At 49.4% G+C, this 27,839-nt stretch overlaps 9 protein-coding genes across 9 annotated transcripts; 5 read left to right on the top strand and 4 right to left on the bottom strand.

The window, feature by feature from the left end:
* Positions 1-748: 748 nt before the first annotated feature.
* N7457_000637 (something about silencing 10 family protein) lies at positions 749-2,691 on the bottom strand (the record flags this gene model as incomplete). The annotated part of the gene is made up of 2 exons (XM_057171705.1): positions 749-2,451; positions 2,511-2,691. The coding sequence occupies 2 exons, from the start codon at positions 2,689-2,691 to the stop codon at positions 749-751; spliced, it is 1,884 nt and encodes a 627-aa protein (XP_057035608.1).
* Positions 2,692-3,109: 418 nt separating this feature from the next.
* ksrA (3-dehydrosphinganine reductase) lies at positions 3,110-4,225 on the top strand (the record flags this gene model as incomplete). The annotated part of the gene is made up of 3 exons (XM_057171704.1): positions 3,110-3,157; positions 3,210-3,341; positions 3,392-4,225. 3 exons carry the CDS (start codon positions 3,110-3,112, stop codon positions 4,223-4,225), a joined length of 1,014 nt encoding a protein of 337 aa, XP_057035607.1.
* A 613-nt stretch (positions 4,226-4,838) lies between these two features.
* On the top strand, positions 4,839-5,905 carry N7457_000635 (sterol desaturase family protein; the record flags this gene model as incomplete). Its single annotated transcript, XM_057171703.1, has 2 exons — positions 4,839-5,318; positions 5,411-5,905. The coding sequence occupies 2 exons, from the start codon at positions 4,839-4,841 to the stop codon at positions 5,903-5,905; spliced, it is 975 nt and encodes a 324-aa protein (XP_057035606.1).
* Positions 5,906-7,081: 1,176 nt separating this feature from the next.
* On the bottom strand, positions 7,082-8,047 carry N7457_000634 (60S ribosomal protein eL6; the record flags this gene model as incomplete). The annotated part of the gene is made up of 3 exons (XM_057171702.1): positions 7,082-7,234; positions 7,302-7,637; positions 7,943-8,047. The coding sequence occupies 3 exons, from the start codon at positions 8,045-8,047 to the stop codon at positions 7,082-7,084; spliced, it is 594 nt and encodes a 197-aa protein (XP_057035605.1).
* Positions 8,048-8,458: 411 nt separating this feature from the next.
* On the top strand, positions 8,459-9,807 carry N7457_000633 (uncharacterized protein; the record flags this gene model as incomplete). The annotated part of the gene is made up of 3 exons (XM_057171701.1): positions 8,459-8,509; positions 8,629-9,188; positions 9,261-9,807. 3 exons carry the CDS (start codon positions 8,459-8,461, stop codon positions 9,805-9,807), a joined length of 1,158 nt encoding a protein of 385 aa, XP_057035604.1.
* Positions 9,808-10,343: 536 nt separating this feature from the next.
* cch1 (calcium channel protein CCH1) lies at positions 10,344-16,850 on the top strand (the record flags this gene model as incomplete). The annotated part of the gene is made up of 3 exons (XM_057171700.1): positions 10,344-11,939; positions 11,995-15,022; positions 15,079-16,850. The coding sequence occupies 3 exons, from the start codon at positions 10,344-10,346 to the stop codon at positions 16,848-16,850; spliced, it is 6,396 nt and encodes a 2,131-aa protein (XP_057035603.1).
* A 731-nt stretch (positions 16,851-17,581) lies between these two features.
* Positions 17,582-18,145, top strand: N7457_000631 (uncharacterized protein; the record flags this gene model as incomplete). Its single annotated transcript, XM_057171699.1, has 1 exon — positions 17,582-18,145. One exon carries the CDS (start codon positions 17,582-17,584, stop codon positions 18,143-18,145), a length of 564 nt encoding a protein of 187 aa, XP_057035602.1.
* A 1,611-nt stretch (positions 18,146-19,756) lies between these two features.
* clrD (uncharacterized protein) lies at positions 19,757-21,565 on the bottom strand (the record flags this gene model as incomplete). Its single annotated transcript, XM_057171698.1, has 3 exons — positions 19,757-20,241; positions 20,304-21,237; positions 21,476-21,565. The coding sequence occupies 3 exons, from the start codon at positions 21,563-21,565 to the stop codon at positions 19,757-19,759; spliced, it is 1,509 nt and encodes a 502-aa protein (XP_057035601.1).
* A 2,711-nt stretch (positions 21,566-24,276) lies between these two features.
* kin1 (putative serine/threonine protein kinase Kin1) lies at positions 24,277-27,540 on the bottom strand (the record flags this gene model as incomplete). Its single annotated transcript, XM_057171697.1, has 3 exons — positions 24,277-26,222; positions 26,279-26,906; positions 26,968-27,540. The coding sequence occupies 3 exons, from the start codon at positions 27,538-27,540 to the stop codon at positions 24,277-24,279; spliced, it is 3,147 nt and encodes a 1,048-aa protein (XP_057035600.1).
* Between the last annotated feature and the right edge of the window lie 299 nt (positions 27,541-27,839).

Below are 27,839 nucleotides of genomic sequence, written 5' to 3'. Positions count from 1 at the left end.
GTCACTTCATCATGTATAAGCGGCGTAAAAAAAGAAAACATGGGTAACAATTAAGAATTAGCTTCTCTCGCGGTTTGGCCCACGGTCTCTGAGGCATCAGCATCCTCGACAGGTGACGAAGCAACCTGATGCCATACCTACTGGAGCTTTGATTATCTATCAATTCGTAGCATAGGCGCTCAATCACTAGATTCAAGGCCTCAAAGCCAGGGATTTTTCATTCTGGATTGACCTGGGTAGGCACTCCGAACAGTGAAAAGACAAAGAAGAACAGAGACCTACTTCATTTGAGGAGAAACTGGGATGAAAATTTGGGGTGGCCTTAAGGGATAGGCTGGGGTATAGTCTAAGGTCAAAATCTACATGTACTAACTGAGGAAAGCTATTTCGTCGACTTCAAGTTGCAAAAGCATTGCTGTTCTTTGCTACTTGAACTGACAAAGGTTGAAATGCACATCTCGTCAAACTCGATGTGATTTTATTTTTTGCAGAGATAGGGAGCTGATCATTTCCGTCTAGATCCGATTGAACATACTAATTGGAGTCTAGGGCAGCTATGATGCTAGTGTATAAATTGAACCATGGACCTAGGAAACGACGAGTTAAAATGAACAAATCAGAGGTTGAACTTCGGGTGAACCAAAAGATGAAATCGGGGTTATATACACATCGAATGCCTGGAACTGCCCGCAGTGAACGCCATGAAAACATACACACAAGACCATGAATTTTACGATCAAGCACACTATCACAGCTTGACACTCTTGACCAGGTTCTTCTTGATACCCGTAAGTTCACCACCGTATCCACCGCGGCCCTCGCCGCCCTTGTAAATCTGCTTAGTACTACCAAGCTTCTTCTTCTTCTCCTCGTACTTCTTTCTCTTCTTGACACGCGGGTTACGCGAGTCCTTGCTGCGCTTCGCATGGAGACCCTTGTTCTTCTGGATTTGGTATGTAATAGCGCGCTTGCCATCCGCACCAACCTCCTCCTGCTCAAAGACGCTTCCGCCCAGGCGCTCAGCCTCAGCGTGGGCATCTGAGCGAGCCTGTTTATCGTCTTTGCGTTGCTTGGAGCGGGATGCCACCATGTCGTAGTACTCATCGTCATCAGTGCCATCTTTGGCGCCCTCGCCGCGGCGGAGTTCCTTGGCAACGCGACGATCCTCGTCATCACTGTCACCACCCAGCTGCTGCTCGGGGTTGAGTTCTTTCCGGCCACGCTTCTCGGCCTCGGCGTTAAGACGGGCCTGGCGGTCGCGTAGACGTTCACGGTACGGAAGATCGGCGTCTCCGCCGGCATCCCGGCCTGCTGCATTGCGCTTGTTGGCCTTCTGGGCCAGTTGAGAGGTATAGAAGCGGAGCGAGCGCTTCTGCTTAGCCTTCTCCTCTGCTTCATGGGCTGTAAGGGCATCCTCGTCACCGAAGTCGGAGTCGTCATCCTTGAGAGGTGTTTTGGTCTTTGGTGTCTTGCGCTTCCGGGTAGACTCGGTGGCCAGGTTCGAGAGGTCTGCGAGACCGGCTTCTGTTTCACGAAGACGCTCTGCGCGGAGAGCTTCGGCTTCTGCCTGTGCGATCTCCATCTTACTCAACTTCTTCTGCTTCAGCTTCTTGGTCTCTTGTGTCTTTTGTTGCTTCTCGGTCTTTGCTGGCTCGGCCTTAGGCTCTTTGATAGTCTTCTCAACGGGTTCTTCGAGTTCCTCGAGATCCTTAACCGTATTCCAAAGCTTTCGGAATTTCACAAGCGATCCCATGACAGGGTGTTGTCGGAGTTCAGCGGGGGTCATCGGAACTTGTTCGCTAGTTGCGTCGGGAGATGGGGAGGAGAGAAGCATGAAATACATGCTGATAGTACCGAGATAGGCAGATAGGGCACGGAATTTCACCACGGGGACTGGAGATGGTTGCGACTCCTCCGTATCGTCGTCATCTGTTGAAGCCTTCGAGGCAGCGCGTTGAAGTTTCTTGTAAGAGCGTTGAAGGCCGACGAAATCCTTCGCCAGGGGTTCAAACTCGGGGTATCTCGACTTCAGAATCTTCAGCTTCTCATCGGTGTCCATATCATCAGTGATTTCCAGTTGCGGAAGCACTTCAGTTACCGCGCCAGCATCAACGTCGTCCTCGGCAGCCTTGCCAGATTCCACCCATTCAGATTCATCAAATCCGAAATCGGCTTCGTTCATAGCCTGCAACTGCTTTATTTGTAGTCGCTTAGCCTCCTGCTCTTCCTCCAATGCGTCGACCTCGGTCTCGATTTGATCTGCGTTGTAGAGGTCCTTCTTCGATGAGCCCCAAGCGGCAATGCCTTCATCTTCTTCCTCGGACTCAGTTCCTTTCTTAGGCAGGCCCATGTCATCATATTCTTCGTCTTCTTCTGAGTCTTCGAGATCTTCGTCCTCATCTACAGACTCATAGCCAAGGATCTCTTCGTCGGAAGGCTGGAGTAATTCCTCTGCAGCGGTCAATCAGACACCACTCGCACCAAATCAGACCACGATTAAAGTAACATACCATCCTCGGCAACTCTCCGCCGCCTCTTTGCCTCTGGACCTTCCTCGAGTAGAATCTGATCACGGCCGGTCTGGAACTCATCCTCGGAGTCATCGAAGCGCTCTTCGATGTCGAACTTGGAGGGCTCAGGTGCTGATTTCGGTTGCGCCGGGCGACCAGCCTTTCTCTTTTTGCTGCCCATTATTGCGAGTTAGGAATCAAGCGACAGTGATACAACTCAGTCCATTCGGCGATAAAGCGTGATAAAATTATTTTTTGAGCATTCACCGCCTTGGCTGCGCTAGCCTCAAGTGGGGCCTTTGCTCTGTTTGCACTGGTGGAAATGTAGATACCAGTAATATTACCATCTCGTACCTCGAAAGGTCGAAGTCATTACAATACTCGGTATTTCGGTGTCACCAAGTCTAGCCGTGTGCTTTCCATTTCGAGGACAACGCAACAGACGCAGCTGCGATTCATCTACAATGGATCCTCGCGAGTTGCTTGCGCGCTTCCATATGCCTCAATCATCCTACTTTGAATCCTTGTATAATACCTCAATCCCGATACTAGGGGCTTCTGCACTCCTTTGCACTATTATCACTTACACTATTGCTAAAATGTTTGGTTTCGGGTTTCAAAAGAATGAGTTCATTGTTGACGGTCAGGTATGTGCAAAACCATGTGATTCAAGTGATACGTGCTAACCAAACCTTCCAGACTGTGGTGATCACTGGTGGCTCCGATGGCATGGGCAAAGCTGTTGCGATCCAGTTGGCCGAGAAAGGCGCCAATGTTATTGTTGTCGCGCGTACCGTCTCCAAACTTCTGACTGCCGTCGATGAAATGAAGGTCAGACAGCCCTCCATGATTAAATCTTACCTAACTCACGTATCATCCAGGCCAAAGCGGCGAATTCGTATAAACAGAAGTTCCATTATATCAGCGCCGATCTCACAGATCCCGCCGAGTGCGAACGAGTTATCGCGGAAGCTACCGTGTGGAACTCTGGGGCCCCTCCCGATGTAGTGTGGTGCTGCGCGGGCTTTTCGCGTCCTGGATTCTTTGTCGATGTGCCCATCCAAGAGCACCGGCAGCAAATGGATACGATCTATTGGACTGCGGCCAATACAGCCCATGCCGCTTTGCGCAGCTGGCTCACCCCGGTTCCTCCGAGTGGACAGATGAAAACTCCTCGGAGACATCTCATTTTCACATGCTCAACCCTCGCTTTCGTTCCCATCGCTGGTTACTCGCCATACTCTCCTGCTAAGGCAGCCATTCGTTCTCTCTCCGATACTCTAAGCCAGGAAATCGAAATGTATAACGGGGCCTTTACTCAGCGGCACCGCACTCATGCCCCGGCTGCGGATGTCAAGATTCACACCATTTTCCCCATGGGAATCCTCAGTCCCGGCTTTGATAACGAGCAGAAAACAAAGCCCGAATTGACCAAACAGCTTGAAGAGGCCGACAAGCCACAAACGCCCTCGGACGTCGCGAAAATCTCTATCAGCGCTCTAGAGCGCGGAGAGTATCTCATTACTACTATGTTCGTTGGTTCTATCATGAAAGGCACCGCCCTTGGGCCCAGCCCAAGAAACAGCATTGTCGGCGACACTCTGCTCAGCTGGCTCAGCAATTTGGTGTTCTTACAGGTCATCCCAGACCTGCGCAGCAAGGCATTCGAATGGGGAAAGAAGAACGGACTTCCAGGCACTAATACGCCCTCATGAGTATCAAGTATCATTCTTGGCTTTTTGGTGTTCTGTCGACCCGTCTCCTTCATGTATTATACCCTGAGCGCTATCTTTTTGGGTGCTTCCTCCATGCGTCTCTCTCAACACCTAAGCATTCTTTCGTTTGATTTTTAGGCTTTGCTCGCATATCCTTATTGTACAAAAAAAATCGCATGGCTTTCTGGGTTTTTTTTTAGCATTTTGAGTCTTTATACTCCGTACATCGATGGGCTTTGTTTCATTGACGTAAAATCCTACTCCCCAATCCATGATGTACAGTATATCCGTGGCCAGTCGGACTACGGTGACGTAGATATAGTGGACGATAAACCGCTTGTCTTTCATCCTGCCCCAATCTCAGTCTCGAGGTTTCTTTATCCCCAATTGTTCTGCTCAGACCGAGTGTTCTAAGAGCCTTTATCTCAAACATGAATGAACACGCTCGTAAGTTGCTATTCTCGGCACAAAGAGGAACTCCTGGTGAAGAACCAACAGAAAAAGCAGAAACAAAACCCTCGCTCCCCGCCAGAGTTGGAACACATACATTCAATTCTCACACTCGAGTCTGCCAACACTTTCAATAGTCAATTCCTCACCACTCCGATTCAATATGGACGGGCTTTTCTCCATCCCCATATTATCGGTCTTCTTGGTCCCCGTCCTGTCAACCTATAAGACCAGTCTCAACCTTCTCTTCTTTTACATGACTTGGAGTACGCTGGTTTTGTCGCATTCTCGGCTCCGTATTGAATTGTGCGCCACAATTGGCGTGCGCTTCATCTTCTATGTGTTACCATCCGTTGTCTTTTTTCTCTTCGATGTTATGGCTCCAGAAGCCGCAGTCCACATCAAGGCGCATGGCACAGTGGGTTTACCTGGTGGAAAGAAGCGACGTAATATCAGCGCGAAGGAATTCAAGGTTGCTGCGTGGTCACTGTTCAATCTGTGTCTTGGTATCACCATGCAATGGCTTCTTGAGTCAACAATTATCAGGATATTAGGAAAGCGCAGTGTGCTGAGCTCGTCACTGAAGCTGCCCATGCCAGTTGAGATCTGTAAAGATTTAAGCCTAGCGCTGATTGCACGAGAAGTAGGTTTGCTGAGATCCCTGAATTAGAGCCTTGCGATGTACTTCCCCTTGAAATTACAAATTTGCTAACATTCCGGTTTGCTTTTTGATAGGTGCTGGCCTACTGCCTTCATCGCTGGTTCCTCCACTCGGACGACTATATGTTCTTTGCTACATGGCACCAACGTTGGCATCATGAGTTGACTGCTCCATACCCATTGACCGCGCATTATGACCACCCAGTTTGCTATCTATTATTCAAGTTCATCCCGACATATGCACCAGTTATAGCCTGCCGTTTCCATATGGTTACTTATCTGTTCTATCTATTGCTTATCTCTGTCGAGGAGACTTTCGCATACTCTGGATATACTATCATGCCGACAAACTTCCTTCTGGGTGGGATGGCCCGTCGCACGGATTTGCATTTGCTGGTGGATTCCCCAGGCAATTATGGCCTATGGGGGGGTATGGATTGGTTGCTTGGTACTATCATCCGTGAATCCGAAGATGAGGATGATGAGGGCGACAACACACCGAGTATCCCGGCACAGAGGAGGGTCGTACCTGCGGTTCCTGCGGCCCCGGTCAGGGCCAGACGACGATAGTACAATAATTGATGAGGATATGAGATTTTTGTTGGTGGGGCTTCATTTCAGTCATCTGAGTTTCGTTTGGTTTTGCGGTTTTGGTTTTGGTTTTGTCTTTGTCTTTCTCGAGGGATGTGTGTGTTTGGGGTTGGTAGGTATATATCATCAAGATCTGCAATATATATTCAAGGGAATTACGGTATTTGCACAATGAACTATTTTGAGCATTAGCAGAACCATCAAGTACGAAATAATAATTACTTTACGCCATGAGATATATATCTACTGCACGATTAGCACTATGACTTCGGGATATAATGAGTGCTATATTGCACATACCTACCTATATAGGTAGCGTGTTCATCAAGTATCTAAATAGCAATCCACTCCCACCTGGGTAGTCAGTTCTATTTCGAATCATGATAACCGGCCATTGCTTGTTACTGATATATATCAATCGACCGGTAGCAAGGCTGACTGGTACAAACTCCCCACCTGGGCAGATGAGATGTCAGATCGGGTAATATTATTAGCGGCTTGTCGCACCACATCAATGCTGTATACTATATCAAAAGCGGGTATGATGATCGTGCACTCTCCTCTGTAATACCCACCGAGCATCGGTGTAGATATGTGCCCACAATAAAATATCTGTTTGAGCATAGCTCATGCCTAGATCTCAAGATCCATATGTACTCCAGTTCCACACAACTGATATCCACCGATTAGCGACAAGGCCCAGCAACCTTATATTTAGTGTCATACAGATTTTACACGCCGTCTAGATGGATCGAAGAAATTGCCCAATTTTTGGATTGCCGCTTGAACCTTGAAATGGGAGGTCATACTGAACATAAAAGAGAATCCAGCCCGCCTGCTGGAACGAGGTGATTTTTGAATCTTTTTTTTTTGCTTGAAGTCTTTCTTCATAACGCGGCTTCATGCAAAATCAGCCACGCGCAAATGGGAACGGGTTTCTTGAAACATAAGAACGACAACCGGATGTCCGAATTAACCGCAAATCCTAAGAAAAAAAGAAGAACGTGTTTTGACGGATCCCGTAGGAATTACATGACATGGTTCATGAAACCGGCCCCCTGAAAGTCGCGAAAGGATGCCGATCTGCAATCGAGCCGCCCCTCGTTGGAAAATGGTCCTCCCCAACTATCTACCGAACCCGCGGCTACCACACATTTACCACTTCATCTCGTGGGGCTTGTCGCCGTTGCGGAGGCTGAAGGTGGTAGCGAGGTAGCTGCCGAGGAAATCCTCCTTCTTGATGGAAGCAAGGATGGACTGGTCGATGGCCTTCTGGTCGCTGGCGCGAGCGCTGGCAACAACCTTCTTCTGTAATACACAAAAATTATTAGCAAACCAATCAAGCCAGATATGATATCGCAGATAAAAAACATACCTCGGCCTTCTCGCCCTGCTTGAAGAAAGCCTCCTCGGTCTTCTTCTCAGCCTTCTTGTCCTTGGTGAAGTATCCGGGAGCGGAGGTCTTCTCAATGGTCTTGGCGTCAACACCGCTGATGTCAACACGCTTGGAGGTGGCGATAACGTAGCGGGAGTTCACGCGACGGAGAGGGACACCGTTGATCTTGAAGGGACCGGTAACAAGGAGGACACCCTGGTCGAGAGACTTGAGGAGGATGACACGCTTGCCACGGAAACGGCCAGCGAGGAGGATCAGGATGGTGCCGGGAACGAGGGTCTCGCGGACCTTGGCGGGACGCAGGGTCTTGCGAACCTGCAAACACACAAAGTAGTTAGTCTCTGATGGCAAACAAATCCCCAGCGATTCCGGTAATTCCAAAGTGTGTTCCATTGCCATGGCCTGATCGTCCCCGGATGATATGCGATTCGCACAAGATCACAAGATTTGATGAACTTCTGTCGCCGATTGACACCGGTGTCTGGCTGAATGTCGCCGTAATTCACAAAGCTTCTTTCTCAGAACACCGGTGCTATCGTCGCAATCATCCGGGCAGATGCGTGCCAGTCGTATATCCTCCTCTTTTGTGTGTCGTCCCATTGTTCATAGGGTGTACTGACTTTCTTGGGCTGCGACTGATCGTCCACGGGGTACCACTTCTGGGCCTTGTCGGCGGGCACGACCCTCTGGCTCTTCCCGAACTGCTTCGTCTGGCCGTCCGACATGATGGCTGCTGGCGAAGGATGAATGGTTGTCGGGTTGGTTGTTGGAGATTTGGGTGAGGACTTGGACTGCTAGCGGAGTCGGCTCCAGTGCGGGAATTCGTTGAGGGTTGTGCGGATAAAGCCCTATCACGTGTTTAACCGACAGCCCTAGCCCATTTTTGGAAAGCGGTGACTCAGCATCTTGATGCCACATCAATAAGGCCAACACATCTACGGCTGGCCTTAAGAGCCACTCATGCAGGACCACTGCTCGACACAAACAACTGACGTATCCCGCTCACAGCTTCTCTCTTGTTCTACATGATCTATCTTTTACATCTTCCACCCCTCTGTTCACTTTTCGGAGAGTGATAAATTTGTCAATACAGTATTCTCTTTCATTTCAACTCTCTTTAGAAACAAATTTCCAGCATGTCGATAGCTCCGATCATCACCTTCAAAGCAGGTATCTGCGATCTGGATGTACGTGAGCTTAACTTTCCGCATCTCCCTCCCTACAATACATCGATGACTGAGTCCCGGGTCCATCTTCCGGACCTGTTGTATCAATTGTGACACGCTGCTAATTATATCTGTTTAAGACCTCTACCACTCCCGCTGCCGTGAAACCGAAACCTACCCCAGGTTATGTTTACCTCTACTCCGAAGATGATCTTGTCCACTTCTGCTGGCGCTCGCGCAGCGCCTCGCTTGATGAGCCTGAGCTTGACTTGGTGATGATTCCTTCAGATGGTAGCTTCACTCCCTACCAGCCATCTGGCAGGGACGCTACGAATGGCCGCATCTTCGTCCTAAAGTTCTCATCCAGCTCTCAGCGATATCTCTTCTGGATGCAGTCGCAGTCTCAACATGAGGATGGCGATCTGAGCTGGTTCAGCCCTCGCGACCTGAAGCTTGGAGAGATCGTCCATGTCCTGCTGCAGGGTGAGGAGGTTGATGTGGAGCACGAGATCGCCAATCTTCCAAGCCGGCCCTCTGGCGGTGATGACGATGAGACTATGGAAGATGTGGAAGGCACCGATCATGATCCCAACCGCTATCACAGCACAGGTAGCGGAGGCGCTGGCCCTGGTGCGACCGGCGGCGATATTCGTGAGGAAGGACAGGAATCACGAGAGGGTGGTGCTGATGGTGGACGAGCGTAGGTACATATCTCTCTGAAAGCCTTGACCTTGGCAATTCAAGCTAATTGGCCTTTTTTCCTTTCTTGCAGAGCAACAAGCGGGGAAGATCCGGCGTCGGTTGTCCAGGACTTTTTGAAGTCACTGGGCGGCGGCCAGAGCCAGAGCCAATCCCAAGATCCCGAGCGACCATCTACGACACTACAAGACCTACTCCCACCCTCCACCACATTGCAATTTATCGATTCCGTTGATACCACTACTGCTGATCATCTATTGAGCTTCTTGCCGCCCACGCTTCTTTTGCTGGCGCAGGGGAATGCCGAGGCTTCGGAAGCTGACACGGACCCTGAACTTGCCCAAGCTGCTCTCCTGTCCCTCGATCTCTCTCAGAAGAAAGATATTCTCCGAAAAGTGCTTCGTTCCCCCCAATTCACTCAAAGTTTGGCTAGTCTTACCGTGGCTCTCCGTGACGGCGGGCTTCCTAGTATCAGTGAGGCTTTGCAGATCCCCGTGGCTAATGGAGGGTTTATGCGGAGAGGTGGAGTACCCCTTGGTGGTGGCGATGCGGTAGATGCGTTCCTAGATGGTGTTCGGCAACACGTTAAAGAAAAGGATTCGCAGATGGACACCGATTGAATCATAATCAATACATTTATTCCGAGAGTTTCTATTTCCGAGATCCTTTTGTATATTGCAGGTCTATTTTTGGAAGGGAAACCCCACCACCATGGGAGGCAACACCGTTTACCGCTTCGTCAGCGTGTGGATGAGAAGATGGAAATGTAATCCTGCCTGAAGGACAACACGTATGTAAACCACGAATCTTAGGGCGAATGAAAGCATAGCATAGACGGGAGGGATATATATGTAGTGTAGTCGGGGAATGCCAGCCGGAATATTGTGCAACGGTGAGGACGAGGCACATGCCGGAGGTGTCGGTTTTAGTGCAATTGCGATCGGGAAGCATTGGCTCAAACTTCTCAGCGCTGGCCCCTAGGAGGCTTGTCTCTTCTCTTGATCATTGGGGGTTCTATGTCATATTCTTTTTTTTTCCTTTGCATATATCATATATCTTTCCCCACTCCACTGTCAATACACGTGTCGCGACCGTGTCCGAGAACCCGTCCAGCCTGCGATGTCTGCGATTCGATAGTTTCTGATACTGCTCGACGATGGCGTCAGATAGCCAGAGCTTTGACAATGATGAGAACGCTCCGTCAAACCAGATTCCTCTCCAGGACCTCTCGAAACCGGGACAGGTCACTCACGAGCGTGGTAGAAGCCGCACGGGGAGCAGCCTCTTTTCACGACAATCGTTGATCGGGAGGGGTTCGCGGAGGAATTATGAAAGTGTTGCGAAAGATTCACCGATTGATTCGGCTGGGCCGAGCAGGAATCCCTTCCAATCATCGCAAACGCGCTATACAGAAATTGGCTCGCCAGTGGACGACCTTGGAGGCTTCGCGCAAGCGATGTCATCTGTTGGCCTGAGCTTCGATGGTCCGCAATCGAGGACATCGCTTTCGGGCCCGTCGGCGGGCCATGGCTTCGATGAAACTGCTTCCGACCTTGATACTGTCCCTCTAGACCCTTATGATCCCCACGACGCTCACGCCTACAACGCACCAGCAGACGAAAATGACAGGGTACGGCTGACCGATCCTCGATACTTGCAACCAATGAGCGGCGCTTCTATCGCAGAAGAGCGACAGAGCACCGACACTGGCGGTCATTCTGTGAATTTCGGGGGATCAAGATTGGGCGATGATCTCCCTCACTTGGAAGATGGAATGGGAAGCCGTCGTGGGAGTAGTGTGCGAGATCGATCGCGTTCTTTGTCCCCCTCGGGCTCCGGCGGGGCTTTGCAGCGCGCCAGCTCAATGGTCAAATCTATGTCACAGCGAGTGGTCAACCTGAGTAACGAGCCGGAAGTCATACAGCAGTCGATTGAGAGAGAGGAGCTCAATAAAAATGCACGAATGGACGGGCCGCCGGTCTTGCCTGCAATGGTCGACTATGCAGATACTCCCGACCCACACATCCTAGGAGCCCAGGAAAAGCGTTCCTCAAACAGATTATGGAGAGATCGAAACAACCCATTCAGAGGCAGGTCCCTTGGAATACTGGGACCGAATCACCCTCTCCGACTTTGGCTGTGCGATATTCTGGTCAATTCTTATATGGAGCCCTTCATCTTGATCGTTATCATCATCCAGACTATCTTGTTGACTATTGAAGATGCGCTTCCTACTTACTCAACTTCTGTGACATGGGGAAGTAGCAAGCTCGATTGGGTTTTCTTCGTCATTTTCATCATCTATACATTTGAGATTGGCTCCAAAATCTTGGTGTCCGGATTTATCTTCAACCCTGTCGAGTATAGTACACTCAATCGCAATCTAGGCATCAGGAAAGCAATCGCGGAGAAGGGCAGGAACCTGATTACACCGCATCGACAGCCGACGACCAAGAAAGCATCGGTGCTCGAGGCCGAGCCTCAAGCTTCAATTTTACGAACTTTCACTGGGATGAATGGGTTGAACCCTGAGGTCTATGACGATCCTCTTCACAAACGACGCGTTAGGCTTGCCCACCGTGCCTTTCTACGGCACTCTTTCAACCGGCTTGATTTTGTCGCCGTGGTCGCATTTTGGATATCCTTTTTCCTCTCGGTGTCCGGGGTCGAGAAAACACAACAACTGTACATCTTCCGCATGTTAAGCTGTCTCCGCATTTTACGCCTTCTTGCCATGACAAACGGCACTTCGGTAAGATCTTTGGTTGCGGAAGTATGGCATTTACGATACTGACCAATCATTTTAGGTGATTCTTAGAAGTCTCAAACGAGCAGCTCCTCTCCTTGTTCATGTAGCCTTTCTTATCAGTTTCTTTTGGCTTCTCTTCGCTATCATCGGCATACAGAGTTTCAAATCCAGTTTGAAGAGAACTTGTGTTTGGATCGATCCCGCAGGCCAGAGCAATTATACGCTGAATAACGCATGGGATCATGTACAATTTTGCGGTGGTTACCTCCATAATGAGACGGGGGTGGAAATGCCATGGCTTGACGGAAATGGCAATGATGCTGGATTCAAGCCCAAGGGATACCTCTGTCCTCAAGGTTCTATATGCATGGAAGGAGTCAATCCTTACAACGGAACTATCAGCTTTGACAATATCCTGCACTCTCTGGAGTTGGTCTTCGTGATCATGAGCTCCAACACGTTTTCCGATTTGCTCTACTATACCACCGATAGTGACTACCTTGCCGCAGCTCTATTCTTTGCCTTTGGTTTTGTTATTTTGAGTTTGTGGTTGGTGAACTTGTTGGTTGCGGTTATCACGCACTCATTCCAAGTGATTCGAGAAGAGAGCAAGCGCAGTGCCTTTGCCGTTCAAAAGCTTGATGCCGTCGACGAAGATGACGCAGTGTTGCGCAAAGTCAGTCCTCTCAAACGCATTTATGACCAAACCGAGTGGATTTGGGTCTGTATCATTATCTTCGACCTTACTGTGCAAGCACTTAGAAGTTCATCTATGTCTGCCGACCGCGCCCGATTTATCGATACCACTGAAACAGTTGTCACCCTCATCTTACTGGTCGAGATTATCCTGCGGTTTGCCTCGGATTGGCGCATGTTCCACCGAAGACGCCGTAATTTGACAGACCTTTCGCTTGTGATCATTACCTGCATCATCCAGCTGCCGCCCATCAGGAATTCAGGCCGCGCATACACAGTCCTCACTTTGTTCCAAATTCTTCGGGTCTATCGGGTGGTGCTTGCGTTCTCTGTGACCAGGAAGCTGATTGTAGTGGTATTCCGCAATACTGTCGGCCTGCTTAACTTGATATTTTTCCTCTTCTTGATGACATTCTTATCTGCCATTTTCGCAACACAGCTTTTCCGAAGCCAAATTCCAGATCAAGACCCGGGGGAAGCGACGATCATGATCACATTTTCAAATATCTACAACTCATTCTTGGGAATGTATCAAATTCTTTCGAGTGAAAATTGGACCACAATTCTGTACAATGCAACCGCATATACAACTCATTTCAACACTGCCTGGATCTCGGCAGCATTCATTGTGCTTTGGTTCATTGTTGCCAATTTCATCATCTTGAACATGTTCATTGCTGTCATTCAAGAAAGCTTTGATGTTTCAGAAGATGAAAAACGAATGCATCAGGTTAGGGCATTTTTAGAGCAGAAACAAGTCCACGGAGCTCCCCAGGGAAACATGGCACTTTCGAAGATCCTCCGTTTACGCCGAGACTCTGCTCGATATAAAGATCCACTCGACCATGGCCCTGCAGCGTTGGAAATGTTGCTGAAAGATGCTGTGGTGCAAGAGTTCCTCGACGAGGAAGAGGGGAAGAAAGCAGAAAGCGATAGACCCAAAGGCCCCCGAAGAGTGAGCACAATGCCAGAAAGCGCAGCTCAAATGGCCATCCAACCGGGCTGGATTTCACTTCTATGGACGAAAGCCAGTACGCTCGTCATGCGCAGAGAACCAAATCCTTTTTACTCAAAGCTAAAGTTCTCGCGTGCCTACGAGGAGTTAGATCCGAGAACCATGGCAAGAGAAGTTGTCACTGCGGCAGAACAGCGGAAACGAGACCAGCGGGACTATCTCGTCAAACATCCCAACTATAACAAGTCGTTGTTCGTTTTCGCCCCGGATAATTTCGTTCGGAAAATTTGCCAGCGAATGGTCGGTCCAGGACGCGGTCACCAGCGAGTCGAGGGTGTAGATCCATACAAGCCAGTATGGTTTGCCTTCTCTGCTTTCATCTATGCAGCCATTGTCGCTATGGTCCTTCTCGCTTGTATCACAACACCATTGTATCAACGTGAGTATTTCCGTACCGATCGCAACTGGTTCATTTATACCGACTTGGGATTTGCCGTGGTATTTACTGTTGAAGCAACGATCAAGGTGATTGCTGATGGGTTCTTCTGGACGCCCAATGCATTTTTCCGCAGCTCCTGGGGTTTTATCGATGGAATTGTGTTGATTACGCTGTGGGTCAGTGTCGGCGGCTCGCTCAAACAAGACTGGAGCGTTTCAAGGGCCATTGGCGCCTTCAAAGCGCTGAGGGCGCTACGTCTTTTGAACGTCAGTGACAGCGCAAAGGACACATTCCACTCTGTTATCATTGTCGGTGGATGGAAGGTCATCGCCGCCGCCGCAGTTTCCATGAGCTTCCTCATCCCATTCGCAATTTATGGAGTCAATCTCTTTAACGGGCAGATGGTCAGCTGCAATGACGGCGATTTTGTGGGAAATCTGACCAATTGTGTCAATGAATATTCCAGTTCGCCATATAATTGGGAGGTTCTTGCACCACGAGTAGCTGGAAACGCTTATTATGATTTCGACAATTTCGGCGACTCTCTCTTCATTCTCTTCCAGATTGTCTCCCAAGAAGGCTGGGTTGGCGTCCAAGAAAGTGCGATGGGCATAACTGGAAAGATGACACAGCCACAGGATATGTTCGCGCCGGAGAACGGGTTATTCTTCGTTGTCTTCAACTTGCTTGGAGCGGTGTTTGTCCTGACACTGTTTGTGTCTGTGTTTATGCGCAACTACACGGAACAAACGGGCGTTGCCTTCTTGACAGCCGAGCAACGGTCCTGGTTAGAATTGCGGAAACTTCTCCGACAAATCTCCCCCTCAAAACGATCCTTTGACGATGAGACCAAGAAGCTGCGGCTATGGTGCTATCGGATTTCAGTAAAGAAGCATGGCCGATGGGCATGGTTTGTGACCATCATCTTAATGGCACATTTGCTATTACTTGTACTAGAATACTACCCAGAGCCCGCTTGGTGGGAGGTGGTTCGAGGTGCGTCCCTTTCTTGATCCCTGATGTAGTCCAGTATAACTGATTGGTCGATCTAGGTATCATCTTCTTCGTATTCATTTTTGTCTACGTTGCGAACGTTTTAATCCGACTGATTGGTCTTGGGTGGCATCGATTCAGCCGAAGCTCATGGGATCTGTTTTCTCTCATAGCTGTTCCCGGTGCTTTCATCACTTGCATCCTCGACATCTCGTATAATCACAATCATGTCGTGTTGGAGCTCAACAAACTTTTCCTCGTTTCTGTGACTCTGTTGCTGATCCCACGGAACAACCAGCTTGACCAACTCTTCAAAACCACCGCGGCCAGTGTGTCGGTGATCGCGAATCTTCTAGCTACCTGGTTCGTACTGTTCCTGGTATTCGGCATTGCGATGAACCAGGCGTTCGGCCTTACCAAGTTCGGCGAGAATGAGGATCATAACCAGAACTTCCGCGACGTGCCCAAATCTTTGATTTTGCTGTTCCGAGCCAGTTGTGGAGAAGGATGGAACGAATACATGGAGGACTTTGCCACTATGACTCCACCCTTCTGCACATACAACTCTAACTTCCTTGATGACGATTGTGGAAGCGCGGCGTGGGCCCGGACTCTCTTCATCGCGTGGAACCTGATCAGCATGTATATCTTCGTCTCGCTGTTTGTTTCGTTGATCTTCGAAAGTTTTTCCTATGTCTATCAGCGGAGCAGCGGGCTATACGCGATAAGTCGTGAAGAGATCCGCCGGTTCAAGCAGGCATGGGCCACGTATGATCCGGATGGCACAGGCTTCATATCCAAAGAGCAGTTCCCTCGATTACTCGGCGAGCTCTCGGGTATTTTTGCAATGCGCATTTACGAAGAAGAGTTCACAGTAGGAAGTATTCTAGAAAAATGTCGGGTTGATCCGCAGAGGAACTCGATAGGTGGTTCTCTTGCAAGAGACTCAATGGTGTCGTCGACCGAGCCACGGTATTCATCACGCCGACCGAACTCTCGTGTCGCCGCTGGTGTAGATATCGATGAGCTGTCTCGGATCATCTCGCGTATCCCAGTCCGAACCATTCAACAGCGGCGCAAACGATTAAATACCTTCTACGAAGAAGTCCTTGTGTCAGCAGACCATGACCGTGGCATCTCTTTCCACCAATGTCTCATGATCCTCGCACATCATAATGTCATCAGTGACAGCAAGAGTCTACGGCTCGAAGAATTCCTCCGCCGCCGAGCACGGCTGCAGCGGGTGGAAGAGGCTGTTCGTCGCAACACTGTCGTCGGTTTCTTTGATACCCTCTACTGGTCACGCCAGTTCCGCCGCCAGATTGAGCGCAAAAAGAATGGTCGCATGGGTGAGATTCCGACGTTCACTGTGCCGGAGATCTTTGTAGACGACCCAGGCGACGACCCTGAGCATGATGAACCAGCTTCCGGTGCGATCACACCCCAAACTCAACCTGACCTCGACAGCAATTTCCCTCCTATGTTGTCGCCCATCTCGCACCACAAACGAGCCGAATCCAGTCCAGCTGGGCGTCGTGGCGCCTTGCCCCGCATCGATACTAATTTAAGCGGATCAGTATCTGGTGCCAGCACGCCCACGAGAGAATGGTCGAGCATTAGCCCCTCGATCACTCCGCGTCATATGTATGGGGAGCGCAGCTCGTTCGACATTGGCGAACCGTACGCGTCGCCTTCGACTACCAATACTCCGCGCCAGAGTGATCCTATGAATGTACAGGATGTCATGCATTCGCTAGATAACTCCGCCTGGGGCGAAAGTATTCGGCGAAGCTTCACGCAGCGACGATCGGGTGATCGAACTTCTGAATAGGGTACATAGATGATCTTGTGTGAATATTGATGTTATCACGAAGTGAGCGGATGTGTTGTGCTTTGTTTTTATACTTGAACATTCTTTTCTCTTTTTGTTTCTGCATCGCCTCGCATAGACTGGGGATTTTCTTTTATAAGGCCTACTTGGCCCATTCGGTTTTCTGGTTTACTTCATTGTGCTGTACACTACCCTGGGAGCAATTTGCATAGCAGCGGCGTGGGATTCCATGAGTCTATTTTCTCCCTATACAATTGGATAGCTATACGGAGTATAGGTGCACAATTTACCATTATTGCTTATCAAGTCAATGATTCAACTATAGCACAATGGCCGAATCGAGTGGGGCCGACTAGTTACTATTGGCGCCGAAAGAGGGAATTGACACAGGTCATCCGATGAGATAGATCTCATGGGCTAAGCAGGCACGAATATTTTCTTCCGAAAACTGCCACAAGCAAACGACCTTCATCTCTGATTCGCAGATTCCAAGTAGAAGGGCATTGTTGTGGCCGTTTGCAACAATCACATTCATCCGCATCCGTCATCCGTGTCTCAACGCTCCCTGCAGCGTCGTCCTTGCAGTCAGAACTTATTAGAGCCCAGTAGTCCCCAGGCCTTTGCAAGTTCTACAAATAACCAACACAATCTGCTCATCTCTCGAGACTCTACTATGACATATCTTCCCTGAAAAGGCCATATCATACACCGACCCATCCGTACCAGGAACAATGCACCACCTACCATCGCCTCTCCTCTCTCTGAGCACATCTTTCCGTCGCTCCAGAAGTCCCAAATCAAACAGCGACATCTCAAATTCCAACTCAACAACGACCTCACCACCCTCCTCCCCTACCTCCAACCGCTCGTCTTCACATAACGCTCCACACCACTTCTTCAATCTCGCCTTCCACCCCACGAAAGCCCACAACCACACATTCCGCGATAAGCAGCCCGATCACAGAGCTGGACACACAGACAGCATCGGAAACTTTGAGCCATCCGACGCCCGCCGACGCCCGGTGTCCGACATCCCTCACGGCCACAATACACATAACAGCATCAGCGCAGGGGAGTGCGCCGTGCTGCGCGGCCGCTCATCAATGATCCTCCGGCGCCGACTGTCCAAGATCGACCTGGCACTGAGCGAAGAGCGATCGCGGTGTAACGAGGATTCCATTGAGAGGCAGGGGCTGGGGCTAATGGAGCCGCGGCCGGTAGACGTGCGGGTCGGGGAGGCGCCGCCGAACTTCGTGATGGGCGGCATCTTCGAGGTCATGGAAGGACGTGCTTAGGCTCTGCCTTTCTTTTAAATCTTCTTTCTACAATCTTCTGTTCAGTCTTTTTTTTTCATCCCGCCCAAGCTGTGATACTCTATGTTTTAATTGCCCTTTCATGTCTCTTTTCACAGCGGATGGTTACTCGAGTTCGGTTTTCCGCTTTCGGAAAGGAATGTGGGATAACAAGGAGATCGGAATCTGTATAGTGGCTCAAATATTGGAAATATATAACAAATATTGTACTTTTTTTTATCTCCCAGGGTGACCTTGTGGCCTTACTGCCAAATGCTGTCCAACTGAGTACCCGATTTTGAACTCTGTTTACCGGCTTTGGGCCATCGGCGCCTTAGAAGGCCCTGTAGGTCACTCCCTGGCGTGGACTACCCTGGGAATGCGAGACTCGCCCAGAGTCCTGTCCCATTCCCAGTATCCTTACATTTGATCTGCTCTATTAGGGTCTTTCACTATGATATATGGCTAGAAATGTAAGCCACAAGGGCTTATACTCCGTACGGAGTACACCGATAAGAATTTACCTCTATTACATGCTTTATTCCTTCGGGAGGCCACTACTTCTGATCCTATCCATATTATACTACGAAGCACATGCTTACCACCTGGCGCGGTTGCAAACATGGCTGATATAAGACTGCTTCGGCTTCATTTCTAACATGCGACGCCCTGTTATTATAGTGCTTAAATGAGACGCAGGGACTGACTAACAAGGGTTTGTGCAACGTCAGGGTCGACACGACTGTAAGCCCTATCGCATGTGATCTCAATATTATCGGTTGGTAGTAAAATAACCTTCCCCTTGAGCACATGATCATCACTCAACGCTGTGACTGGCGGGTTTTATATTCGCACGGACCATCCCAGGAACTGTGCCCTTGGAATAGATCCACGGGTGGCGCAAGGTCTAAGCCCTTTGGGGACTTATGGACGACGCTATCAGATTCGATAAGCCTATGTAAACGGGGGCTACAGAAAGAGCTTAAACCACCACTTGCTGTCAACTTCGACATTATAGTTGATAGCTAGATGAGACATCTTATAATATCGTGAGATAGGAGTGGGTTGGTTTGAAATATGCTTAGCTCATATGCCGCCGGAATCTATGTCATGCATGACGTTAGGAACTAATTTGATGACCATCAAGTCTCATTCAGTTTTGATATAGAGTTTTCGGGAAAATCACAATATTTTTACTCACTAAAGCAAAGTCACATAATTTGGAACTAAAATTTGATTCTGGTGTGCTGCTAATCATACATAGTCTTTGACAGGGTATCATGAAACAGTTGAATAGCCAAGATAAGATAGAACATCAAGAGCCCAAAGGTAAAATAGTCAAGATGGAACCATCCAGATGTCAGCAGGCTCGAAATCGCCTAGAAGAGAAATGGATTTTATGATTGTAGTATGCAAGTTTCGTAATTGTCGTAAGTGCGGAAAAACACCAGATGGTCATGACAAATGCGAGGGTATCGGAAGCTCAAAGGAACGAAGATGAGAAGTCGAAGTGATGACCAAGTGCTCATGAAAAGAATAAATCATCGCGAGAGAGATTAACCAGTCACCAGGATAGTGGGCCACAAACAGCAGCAAAGGCAAAGCGAGGCGTAATTAGGGTTTTGATCCCTGGCCCTTACGCTTATTTGGCCACAACTGTCCGCGGCATTTAGTTTCACCGCACAGACAGGGGACTGCATCAGGGTCGATCTTCTGGGGCGTGGTATTCTCCTCGCCTTGGTTGTAATCGAATGTCAGTTCGGTACCAGGAGATATGTCACGGTAGGCGAAGAAAGCGAGATTATAAAGGTATTCATCGGCATGGTTGGTGGTGGAAACAGGGATGATCTTGCAATTGGGGTTGCAAGAATGGTTCATGAATCGTGTTGCGGAGCCGAATTTGCGGCCATCAATCACTTTCATGTTGGCTTCTTCATCATCATCGTCCTTCACATTCCAATCCAGAGAAAAAAGATATGATTGGCTGTGTGATCCATCGGTAAGATTCTCACGCTCGTCGGCTTCAGCCTTAGTGATCACCTCTCCGAGGTAGAGATCGATGAATTGGCCACGGTGTAGAAAGTCGGGTGATCGAAGGCCTGATAAAATTAATCAATATAATTGGCATAGTTAGAGCGATAGTCCAATAGGTGAGACCTACCAAAACCACGAGGCCCCGTGTTGAAAATTTCCAGTCTTACAGTCCTTCCCTTTTGAACAACGTGATTCCAGCATTGTCGACTGGTGCATCCACAACGGGAGTTGCACTCGTAGATGATGGCCTTTCTATCAAGGAACTTTTTGGTCGCAACGATCAGTTGGGAATTGCTTCCACTAATCTGATATGGCACAATACGATCCTCCGAATCTTCTTCTTTGCTTAGGCAGTCACAATCAACAGGGTTGCAGCCGGGACCTTCCGGGCATGCACAACCGATATTGAAGTCTGAATCGTCAGGGATTCGTTCAACACCTGCACGATATTGGTAACTGTTGACAAACTCAAAGTTATCCGCCAGTTTTGCCAAAAGCATTGGAGACTCGACAATGGGAGTGACTGGAGGCCCATCGATTCTTTTGAGCTTTTCATCTAAAGTATGGCGAAGCTTCAAAAGATGATCTTTCGACTTTGCCACATGCGAGGGGAGATTAAGAGTCACGGGTGATTTAAATGACAATGGGATGGAGCGACGGTTGACTCTAGGTCGTGTGGTAGGATAGGCTGCCTTGGCGACTCGATCCTCTTCATCGGTGGTAGGAAATATGTCATTGTCCATTCCATTAACGTTTGAGCTGCGATTCATAATCGCAATTTCTCGCCTTTGTTTTAAAGTTGGCGACGGAACAACCACACTGATTTGGGACAGGGATGGCTTCAGACTTGACGGAGGGCTAGGTGTGAATGGCTCCGCATCTGGATGCGCATGCGATAGCCGCTTACGCCGGGCAAATTTGTGAGGTACATCACTTGACGTAGAGTCTGAGAGATCCTCAGACGTGGATGGGTCTAAGCTCTTTCTTTTGAGCGGAACCGTTGGAGAACGATACGCTAAAGCAGTCACAAATGGCAGTTTCGCTTGAACCAAATTCTTTGTCTAGGAGCGGAGTTTAGAAATGATCAGACAAGCGGGGGGTTTGTATATATAGAATTGGGTTATGTGCCAATTTCTTAGTGAAAGTGGACAGTTTGCTGGCAAGGATGAAGGGGAAATGCAAACATTCGGCAATAACACAAATCAAGGCCAGGTGGGGCACGGGGTCAGGGGGGAAAGTTGCAAGCGACGGGCAAGCAATCTCGCAAGACGGAGGTGCACGGGTATAATGATTGCTTACCGTAGAGTCGTCTGGCTCAGTGTCACCGGTCAGGTCAATGAAAACTCGGTTTTGATTAGCGCCTGAGCCAAGAGGGACGCGTTCCGCCATCCTTAACAGCGGCTGCAGCACTCAAGTGTTTAGGGATTGCTGGGCTTCAGAACGCGTGTGAAGGCACGTCAAATCTCGCGACTAAATCCTCCGTTGGAACAAGGAAGACACTTGAACAAGAGAAAGATAGAAAGGCAATCAGGATCCCCAGAAGATCAAAGACTCAAAGTGCCGAAAGCCAAGTCTCTCGAGGACCCTAGCCTAAAGAGCAAGGAAAAACGAGTAGAGGGGAAGACACCTCTAAAAAACACAGGAAAAAGGCAATTTCGATAGCCGCAGAAGCTCCGATCAAAATAAAACAGACTAGAAAGAATTAGGGCGTTTGTGGGGGTTGGGAGACGTGGTGGAAGATCGAGTGATTGGTGAAGAAGTGAGGTTGAGAAACCAAGATCGAGGGATATCGTGACAGGTGCTGACTCAGCAGCATCTACCCAAATAGGCAGTTGGCCTAGCGTTATTGTTGACTCGATTGAGAGTCAAAAACAGGTCTCAATTTCTGTTCTAGTATCTTGAAAGGTTTTAATGAGTCGAATTATCTAGATCTTGATTTCTTTGTTCAAGTTTGCTGTGTGTGGATGGACAGAGGTGCTTTTAATTGGCGGCCACCTACTGGGTTTGAAAAGGGGAGTGGGCCGGGTGTAATACTACCGCCGAACAAGCTCTAAACGGCCAATGGATTTCCAGGAGTCCCAGGCGCAAAGATGGCTTAACCAGGCCAGGGAAACATCTCAAATCATCCGGCTCGGTAGCAGTGATGGTGGCAGTGATTGAGTGATTTACATTCCATATCCTTCAGGTTTCGAGCGCACTTTGGAAAGTTTTTGTTGTCGCGTCTTAGCATCCAGTGACAGTTGAGCCAATCAACGTCCTGATAATCCGATTACTCAGCATGTAGATATCCGGGGAGGTTCCTTTTTTTTATAGGGATTTACTAGTTTAAATAGTTTAGAATCACCTATTTTATCTGGCCGACCGATCGGACAAAGGAAAACTCGAAATTCTCGTGAATCGTCGGAAAGAGAGTAGATATATAATAGTCACGTGACATATATATGACATAATATCTTAGTAATCAAATGTGTATTCAGGACTTAACAACTAGGTAGACCCTAGGTGTCCCGATTCAACCTGAAAGGCCGTTCATAGAAATTTGTCAATTCATCTGACCTATCCAGGGGTTTTAGGTCCTAGGGTTTTAAGGGTGTTGGTGGTGGCGGGAGTTGGGTGCGAGTCGCCGGGTGCGAACCTAAGCACACTGCGACCTTCGAAGCACTTACAACTAGCTCTCTACCCACGAAATCGGCCCTTTTCCTATAGACATATAGTTTTCAGTGGACCGCTCTCCTCTATGATATTCAATTTAATTAAACCGAGCTCATTATCTGATTCCCTCATGAGTGTGATCACACCGGGGTGCTTCGCCAACTGGTGAGTGTAGCACTGGGGGATGGAGGGGGAGGCACGCCCACGGCCTTATCCGCCCGGGGCCTTTGGGGTGTGTAGGCCCTAAGCCCCACTGGTGTCTGGTCTTCCGGGCCTGGAACTTTAGGTCTCATATCACAACAGCGGATGTTGCGACGTGAGTGTTTGTCTTTATCCTTCACAAAGACCATAAACTAGAAAATTGAATTTTATATATATCAAGGACCACTCATTTCCTTATCGCACATTGAGTGACTTAGGGTCTGGGTAAGTGTGGTACAAGATAGAGACCTCCTGGATTACATAAATCTCGCATCCGGGCTTGGTTCAGCATTTGGAGAACCAGAAGGCCAGGTGTATACATGGCTTTCCTCGACAATGGCTGCGGGCGTTGTGTTATGACTTGCGCCAGGCCCGCCCAGCTGGTCCTCCACAACGCGGATAAGATTCTAGGTTCAAGTCAATTTTTGTGGCTCCTTCCTTCCACGTCAAGATGAAGTTAATCAAGGTTAATGGGGCATGAAACGGATCCATGGAACAGGGTTACCTTTATGCAAAATTAGATTGGAGGGTCATGTGGACCACATGCGAGATGGATGCCAAGGGTTGCCCAGAGATGAGCATAAAGGAGGGGCAGAGAAGATCATGTCTTACTTTATATGTGAAAGACGGAGAAATTATACCCAATCAAATCAACACTTGAGAATATGGAAGCATGGGTAGGATTCACTCGCGAAGTATATATCACGTAGCAGTTATGTGCAAATAAAACCACCATAGAAGTAAGAACATCTCTCTCTCTGTACCCCATTCGTAATTTGATCTTAAGATCTCGGGAGGGAGATGAACTTTGTAATAACATATCGAGAGAAAGAGTACACGGGCCATCACCTGGGTCATAATAACCGTGGAGCCAAACGATAGCCCAAGCGAAAACCAAATACAAAGCAAAATCGCTAATGTCTGGAGATACATCCTCGCACAATTCGATCATACATCATGGAAACTGAAGAATGGAAGGTCAATGAATATTGAGATGGGCGAGTAGTACTTAAGCGCCGGATGAAAAGAGCAAAATAATGGGCTAATGAAGATACATCATTTGATCTCTCTATGCAAGAGGAGAGGGAAGCAAAGAAAGCGACGGACATGCAATGAAAACGGGACAAAAACAATGATTCTTCATGTGGATGCGTTGTGGATAGATGTAGCTTAGAAAAATTTGCCAACTGTGTGCCATGAAGACAAGGAGAGGTGTTTCGATTAAGAATTCTATCACATAAGACGGATTATAGTCTCAGTGCATCGAGGATCTTCTTGGCCATCTCGCGATACTGCCACATTCCACCTGATACCTTCTTGAACTGAATACCGTGCAACGAGAATAGAGGAACCTTCACGATCAGAATTTCGAATCGGAGTACCAGGTTCTCTCCAGTATCGCTTTGCACACGGGTAGTGGTTTCGCCAACGACTCGTTCGCCGACTGTACCACCTTGTTCCCGTGCAACATATTCATCAGAGGCGTCTGAGTTTGTGGTGAAACTGCGGTCCGGTGCGGCGTGAGCCTGACGAAGCTTGGATGACCCCGTGCGACTGTCGTCTCGACTATCATCATGGTTAAGCAAGCCGCCAAAGCTGATACGACGGCGGTGCCCGGATACTTGCCCCTGTCGCTCTGGGCTGGGAGGGGCAACATCAATCACCTTATCGAGATCGATACTGGGGGCATGTCGACAGCTAAAGCCGCCCTTGATCTCGACATAGTCAACCGCGAGCTGTCTCAAGACTCGAATAATGTCGGCCCGAATAACGGGCAAAGGCTTGCTGCTGGTAGTCGAAACACTGAAAAGACCTTTGAGATACACTGGTTTGGACAGGTCCTCTCCCTCATTGGCGCTCTCCAGTGCTGTCCCTACACCGGAGATGTCGGCATCAGTCTCTTCGGGGACATTGGCCTCCCGCGTAGCCTCACGGCGGGCCCGGCGTGCCTGTATACTTTCTCGCCGGGCATGTCCAAGTGACATGGTTCGCGCCGTATGTGTACGGCCGCCAGACCTCGCACTGGATGGGTCTTTCTGATTAGCCGCACTGACCCGATCAGAGTCACTGGTGGAGGGTGGTTGTTGATCTGCAGCAACGTCCATTGTATCGGCATCATTTCTCCGTACGGCTCTCCGAGCTCGATATTCCGCCGAGTTCACACTTGTGGATCTCTCCAAGAATTTATTAGACCGAGCACTGCGTTCAGCCGAAGTTGGCGCTGTGAGAAGATCCTGCTGGGGCCGGCTATCAGTCGACGATGTCCCGCCCGGCGATGCTTCCATCCGCCGGGTTCTCCTTACACTGAAACCACGGTGCATTGGAGACGCCGAATCGGCAGGGGGTTGGACATTGAGCATGGGTGTGTTGGGGGTACTAATGCGTTCGCGCTCCACATCGCGGCTACGGTCTTTCGTTCTGCGAGTGCTGAATCGTCTCAAAATCCCAGCAGCGGTGCTTTCCTTTTTAACGGGCGTGTCAGGTTGAGAGATTGGCATTGCGTGGGTAGATGGGGAGGAAGCGTGGTGTATCTTCATTGTTTCTGGGGCTTCGTCCTCGCCATGGGTGCGGGCCCGTGGCCGAGACCGTCGCCCTGTATCCTTGTCTCCAGCCAACTGATATTGATTGGTATGGGCCGCTTCAGGGGGCCGCAGATCGGACACGTGGACTTCACTGGGAGAAGGAATGCCAAGGGCTCCAGGCCGCGCTTCGGATCGCTCTCGATCAAGTTTTTCTTTGACTAGATGATATGTGGATATTAATGGGCTATATGCATTCAACGGATCATTGCCTAGTTGCACTGCCTCCGCTGAAGGGGCGGAAAGAGTATCACGACTGGCCGCAGAGTTCCGTCGTTTGTAGAAATCGAACACTCCTCGCTTGCGCTCCGCGTGGGTTGAGACAGAATGTTGCTGTTCGCGGATATTCAGTCGGATAGCATGCTGGTAATCCTCGGACTCCAATACTTTGGTTAACTGGGCTGTAATGTACTCGGGTGGCCCAAAGTCAAACCCAGTCATCTTTTCAACAACCTCTTGATCTAGAGGTAGCTGCAGCGGTTCACGATGAGGGAGATGATTCTCTGGAGGGGCGCTAAAGCCTTTATTCATCCAGGGGTGGCTCATGATCTCGGCTAAGCTTGCACGCTGTTTGGGATCGGTGACCAGCATGCGGGATATGATGTGGCGGCATTCTGCCAATAGCAGTCAGCATTCGAACCAGAAACATATCGTTTTAAGCTTGACTTACCAGTAGTGAGACCTGGTGGGTATTCCACCACACCTTTTTTGATTTTGGCATGCAGCTGAGGCATACTCTGGTCATCAAAAGGTACTTTCCCACACACCAATACATAAAGGACAATTCCAAAGCTCCAGACATCAACTTCGGGCCCCGTATATTGCCTGGCCTGAAGCAACTCCGGCGCAGCGAAATACAGACTGCCGCAAAATGTTTTCAGAAGGCTCCTTGGCGAGAACAAGTTGCTGAGACCAAAATCAATGATTTTGATATCGCCAGTTTTGCTAATAAGAATATTCTCGATTTTCAGATCGCGATGTACGATACTGTTGCGGTGGCAGTAATCCAAGGCGCTGGCAATCTGGCGCGCGAATTTCCGTGCTTGTTTCTCCTTCAATTTGCCGTGAGAAATGATATAATCCAGCATCTGGCCACCATTCACATATTCAAAAAGCATGTACCAATGGTACGATGTTCGAAGGACGTCCCGCATCCCACAGATATATGGATGGTCCACTAGGCTCACAATGGCGGCTTCCCGAGCCGTCCGAATTTCCTTTGAGCGATCGGCTCTCTCCGTCTCCCGGCTGCTGCGATGTTCCTCAGTCGAGAGTCGTGGAACGATTTTAACGGCAACCTGCGAGCGTTGTCAGTATCTAGTTTGGTGGTTTGAGATGCTTCAGATAGAGTATCCATACCTGCTCTCCAGTCTCGGTGTTTTTGGCCAATTTGACTTTACCCATGCTTCCGGCACCTATAGTTTTGCCTAGGGCCCACTGACCCGTCGGGGTCGTGATCGTAGTTCGTCGTCTGGGCGCAGCTGCGGCGGTGGGGGCACTTGTTCCGGTCGCATTTTGTGACGATTCTTGTGCAGTCGAGCTCGAGGCCATGTCAACACTTTCCCTTTGGCGGCTTTGCGATGAGGGGTTTCGTTGATGTCTCCGGGCAGTTTCAGTTCGAGCGGTCGACGGGCGTTCTTGAGAGCGATCCGTAGAGGCCTCCCGTCGAGAAGGCATACGTGCAGTGTTGGACGCCTCATAATCGCGTCGGGCTGCACCCTCAAGCGCACCATGATTTGATGGAGGACGTCGGTCTTGTGAAGGAGTTTTCGAATGTGACAGATGCGTTGGTATAGGTGGCTGGGACGTATTTGACGATCGGACCGCCACGCTCCGTGTCCGGTGAGGAAGATCCGATGGGGCACGAGATGGACGAGATGAGGTTGAGTGGCTCCGGACCACTGCCGGTGTGTTAGTTGCCGGGGCTGACATCGCCGATGACTCGCCTTGGGAGGTGAGGGTTGGGAGCGGTCAAAGGAATGAGCGGGGAAGATGAGGGAAGCCGCAGCCAACGCTCGGCCCCAAGCGCGGTGAGGCGGTGCGAGGGACTGTCTCACAAAATGGAGCTAAGTGATCCCGACATGCAAATGCGATGAAAGACGATCGATAGCACCGAAGGACGCAGGTGGAGGGGGAGTAAGAGGGAGAGGAGGTTGGGATGCGGAGGTCGTCTAGGGGTGGCACTGCAACCAAGCTCTTGAGTTGATACCCAAATTCTGTTTGAGGCTGGG

This window comes from Penicillium paradoxum (genome assembly GCF_028828445.1).
Source record: "Penicillium paradoxum strain IBT 22861 chromosome Unknown utg000002l_segment0_segment0, whole genome shotgun sequence".
NCBI classification, from domain to species: domain Eukaryota; kingdom Fungi; phylum Ascomycota; class Eurotiomycetes; order Eurotiales; family Aspergillaceae; genus Penicillium; species Penicillium paradoxum.
The sequence above is the reverse complement of the archived record's forward strand: the minus strand, read 5'-3'. Positions and strand labels throughout refer to the sequence as shown.